The sequence below is a fragment of the Diaphorina citri genome, unplaced genomic scaffold (genome assembly GCF_000475195.1).
Source record: "Diaphorina citri unplaced genomic scaffold, Diaci psyllid genome assembly version 1.1 scaffold7700, whole genome shotgun sequence".
In the NCBI taxonomy this organism is placed as follows: Eukaryota; Metazoa; Arthropoda; class Insecta; order Hemiptera; family Psyllidae; genus Diaphorina; species Diaphorina citri.
In genome coordinates this window covers 2,276-7,277 of record NW_007385076.1, presented here as the reverse complement: position 1 = coordinate 7,277, position 5,002 = coordinate 2,276, and the positions used below count along the sequence as shown (strand labels likewise).

Below are 5,002 nucleotides of genomic sequence, written 5' to 3'. Positions count from 1 at the left end.
AAAAAGTAAAACATCGAAAAGTACCAACCACTTGAAAAAGCTCAAGAAAGTTGCTTGGTTTCACTTAAGATTCAAAATGGAACCGCTACGTAAACCAAACAAATTAACAAAGTGGTATTGAGAGCTTGCCCAAACAGGCTAAAAAGTACTTTAAACAGTCTTTACAAGCTGTGAAAGTACCTTAAAAGAATAAGTTAAAATTCAGACCACACCGGAAACTCCCGGGGTACCTTTAGGCAAAATTCTATGAGCAGGGTGTGGATAGTTCTAAAACTACTTTAAACCATTTGTCCTACCTAAAATCCGCGTTAACCTGAAAAACCTGCGGGGCACTCCGGGTAAACAACACACTCGCATGTTAAGACACATTTTTTCTTTGGGATTAGGAATGCGAGTCTTTCTCCAGGGATATAGTGTCAGACCATACGATAATTCTCTGACATTATTGGACTCACGTGTGTAAGTATTAAACTATGTGTTGAAGCGGAAAATCCGATGCAAAGTACAATAGTTCACGTTCAAAACTATATCGTTTATATTCACCAGAGCTAAACGCATGTATTATTTCAACTGTTGTATCGAATGGATTATTATACGCTCACAATTATATAATGGATTAACATTGATGAATCGCTTTACGTATCTCTTTTATCTCTAGAAGAGGATCGGAAGGATCCACAAAATTCCTTTAGGTTACTTTGACGTTTGGTTAGCGAATAGCCGACTTTAAACATCACACCTCATATGCCATGATCACATCCTCTTACGTAAGTTACCCGTTTAAAATTCATCGGACTGGTGGTGTCGGCAGTCCCCTTTCTAAGACAAACTATCTCCAAAGTGGATTAACATAGGTCGATTCCTCTGCCAAAAAAAAAACTTCTACTGCACAAGTGGAGGATAAGTATCGTTTACCGTGTTGACGATGAATCGCGAGGAGTTTTTGAAATGGGTCGGGTTCACCTCGGCCCCCTTTTCGGTCGGCCGTACGCTAACGGGTCTACCGGGGGCAGACGTGTAGTGCATTAAGATCGAAAGGTTGGTTGAGCTCGACAACGATTTGTTGCGCCGTTGGCAACGACTTTGAAGCATCGCGCTGTCTAAGAATAAAGGTAAAAAATAAAAACAAAGACTAACCATACGAGATATTAGGAGGTATCGAAGTTACCGACAGTGCAACGCGTACCTGTTTTGAATGAAGTCACGTTCTGATGCATACCTGTTTGTGAGTCCTCACGCTTCGGTGTCCAGAACTTCTCGTTTGTTATGGTTTCAGAAGAACTGCGAGTTCCAAGAAAAAGGGTCCCACCAATGAAATGCTTTCTTGAGTTAAAATAACTTACTTCAGTCGATCAATCAAATTGTTATCAAGATCGCTCTGAGGAAAATCCAAACCTCGGAATCCGGGAACCGAAGAGGTTCGCGGGGTACCACATTTCCTTACCAATCTGGTGTAGTACCTCCATAATGTGTGATAAACTGAGTAGGACGAAGCCAACTCACTCGCCATCAGATGCCATAAATGGTCCGAGCTGGCATAAATGGTCAGAGTTGGCATTTCTGAGAGCTGGTACATTCACATCACCAGGTCTTGCTGTGACGTCACTCTCGTGGTCTCTATGTAAAGTGATCAATGGTATTGGATAGGACTAGGCTGTAGGTACTTCTCTGAGTAAATTGATAGTCATGTAGAGATAAATGGATACTTGGGTATGAACTATGAAGGTTATTAATCAAATAATCATATTCACTCGATTGGATTACACGAGATAGTCCAGCTACTGGCGTACAGTAACGTTCCAGTCCAGTTGACCAAAATGGACTTTTGTACAGCTACAAATCCAATTAAAACTGAGAAACTAAAGAATATGTAGTTAGGAGCAGAATCGATTGTATTTGTTGCTGTAGAGAAGTGCATTTTGCCCATCTGGCTTGGAATGCATTACTGGACACCCGTGGAGTTAGATAGCAGTGATGTGTACCTTAGTAAAAATTATTTCTGATGTATGCTCCATTTTCTGTGTTTCAGAATGTCTTTGACAAGACATCATCACATTACCACATCATCCAGCAGTACCACAGGGGGAGGAGGCGGAGGGGGAAATATCGGTAAGTCGATAGTTCTTACAAGATCGACTGTCTTCAATAAGACAAAAGACATGAAATATGTACAAGAAAAGGAAAACTTACCCCAAACTTGTCTAAGGTTGTGGTTATGAACAGGGGTAGTGCTTTTCGGTGTGCTTCTTAGGTTCTTGTGTTTTTGGCGAAAGCAACAGGAGAGACATACATATAGGGTGTAGCAAAAGGAAGTGTACCTACTCAGCAAGTCCGTAATGCAACCTTTAAATGCAACCTGTGTTTAACCTTTTAGGTAACCCTTTGTTTCGCCACTTTTGCAGATGCCCTCCTTGAAGATCTCCAGCGAAGTGTATCCAGGCCAGGCTCCTCCCTGGGTACCATGACCAACGGATACAGCAACACCAACGGGAACGTTATAACGACCGGGTTCCGAGAATTCGCCAAGTCTACACGAACCGAGAAGAATGGGCAGCCCGCCGAAACGAACAAGGAGTACCATATCGAATACCTTAACCCGTCTAACTCAACGACTGTCATATCGGAATCTAAACTGCCACCCAACTTTGAATCTTTTGTAAGTAGACCAAAGCCGTATTTCATAATCGACCTTTTTTCAGATTTGTAAATGTAAATGCAATTTCTTTGTGTTATTATATCACAACTTTGGTGCTCACTGCAGCATTGTAGGATTTTTCCCAATATCTCAATAATCCTAACATCCAATGTTTACCTACCATGCTGGCACCGGTCGCTATGCGTATTTTTTATATGTCATAGCTACTCATTTTCCTCACGAGGCTGAGTGGGCCCCGCAACATCCAGTCACGGAGTCAATCATTTGCATGATACAAATTTCTTGAGCCCGCCGGGAATCGAACCCGGGACTCCCGCGTGCAAGGCGAGCGTAGTGACCACTACGCCATAAGTGGCATATGGCAGCAAGTGTGGACGTCCAGAGTGGAATCTCTTTGGCTGCAGACTTATCTCCTAACTTGGTCTCATAATCTTATGCCCGCCCTTCACCCTTAGACCATCAGACAGACCCAGACCGTCTGACAGACCCAGACCGTCTGAGAGACCTGGGTCTGAAGCTTTTTCCGCTCCACACGTTTCGACGGTCTGAGCGAGAATGACTGGCATAAGATCTCAGGTGTGAAGCAAATTTCACACATCGAGCCTGCGCAAACTTGCGGTATACGGTATACACGTACGATCGATCAAGGCGAAGTTGTGAAACTCTTTCTGTGCGCAAAACACCGGAACTAGTTAAAAATAACAAAGACCTTTGTTGATTTTTTCAGAAAAATGTCGAACACCAGAAACACATTCTGCCCCCTGAGCAAAGCGGACTCAAGTCGTACAAGGAAGTTCAGAAGAGTTACCAATACAACACCAACAAAACTCCGACCCACAGTAAGTCCTGTCCACCTGTCCACACATAGTCGACCGGCCGTCGATCGACGAGGTGAATCTATGTCGTCCAGACAGTGTGGACGGTTCAGTCGACCGACGCGACGCCCGGTCGACTATGTATGGATACAGCTTCACACCCAAGACCATGTAGATACCTCACACATAATAAAAGGAACTTTGAGTCTTGATAAAAAAGATATCTAAGAACATAGGTAGGTATAGGGTTTCTTACTCTCTTCAGTTCTTAATCTCGTCGATTAAAGACCTTCAAAACACCTAAATAAATACGTGTATTGTGTGTCTCGAAACTCCTAGTTCACCCTATAACTTCAAACGTAACATTGTAAGAGCTCCGAGGTAGGTATTTTTTTGAAGGAAATTCGAACAATTTTGGCCAACAATGAAAGAAAGTCCGTCACCCGTATAGGTGTAGTAAATGTGACATTAATGGCGATTAAAATCAGAGAGAAGCCTAACCAAATCATAATAATCAGCCAAGCGTTCAACCGTGTACCTACCGAGAGATGTGTGTGGGCAGGTCGCTCCTAAGATAACATTCATGTTAGTATCATACAGATACCTACAGACTAAGTATAGGTACAATATAGAATATACCTACCTACCTTGGTACCTACATAGGTAGGCACTTTTAATAATATTATATCAACTTCTTATGATAGGTACAAATTTAATATGTATGTATACAGAAACTAGAGTAGGAATTTTCCTACTTCGACTTTTCTATATTTTTGTGGCATTGTTTTCTCGATGTTTCAATTCATTTGAAGTTCGAAGCCACAAGTATTTATAAAGGTTGAACAGGACTTGAGAGTCCTTTTAAAACCAGAGCAATTATATTAGGTACTAGGTTATATTCTTATAATTGTGTCCGAATACTCAAACAAGGACCTATTTAATAGGTATGTTTATTTCGATGAGAAATTGACTGGTGTGGGATCTTCGGAATGGGATTCAAACACGCGCCCTCCTGATCACGAAGCAAGCCCATGACTAAATGACCACTGCACTATTCAGACAGGCCATTAAATAATATCATTTTCAATCTATTAAAGGGTCCAAGGCACTAAGCTTTTAAAAGCAGGACATTAATACCTAATGATTTGTTTTCTCGATTTTCCCTCCAGCTGCTCCAAGAGGTAGTGACGTCACCCTCAAGCAGAACATCAATGAGTTGGATTCTCTTCTGAGCGATCTGAATCATGCCCATCGTACTGGTTACTCTATCGACACTGTGGATCATCGGTCCAATGGATTCACGTAAGTTCAAACTTTACAGTTAAATTGATCCCAAGGGCAAGGCAATGCCTAAACCCTTGACAAATGGAGTGTGCCTGAAGGCATGTGATGTGTTCCAATCCACTCGACCCCAAAGTGGGGCTGCCCCTCTCCCTTGGAGCTTCATTATTCTCTTGTACTGTAGGCCAGACCCCACCCCCCTCGACAAAATCCTGGATACGGCCCTGCTGTAGGTACCTACTTATTTTTC

The 5,002-nt window shown here is 42.3% G+C and overlaps 1 protein-coding gene across 1 annotated transcript in view; it reads left to right on the top strand.

Annotated features, from left to right (window-relative positions):
* The window catches only part of LOC103522268, a gene marked incomplete at both ends in the record, with an annotated part of 10,068 nt that extends 5,295 nt beyond the window's left edge, over window positions 1-4,773 (top strand). The window contains 5 exons of the mRNA XM_008487374.1: window positions 1,277-1,283; window positions 2,030-2,109; window positions 2,403-2,656; window positions 3,384-3,495; window positions 4,641-4,773. Of these exons, the coding sequence (XP_008485596.1) occupies window positions 1,277-1,283; window positions 2,030-2,109; window positions 2,403-2,656; window positions 3,384-3,495; window positions 4,641-4,773 (586 nt within the window). The remainder of the gene's footprint in view (window positions 1-1,276; window positions 1,284-2,029; window positions 2,110-2,402; window positions 2,657-3,383; window positions 3,496-4,640) is intronic.
* Between the last annotated feature and the right edge of the window lie 229 nt (window positions 4,774-5,002).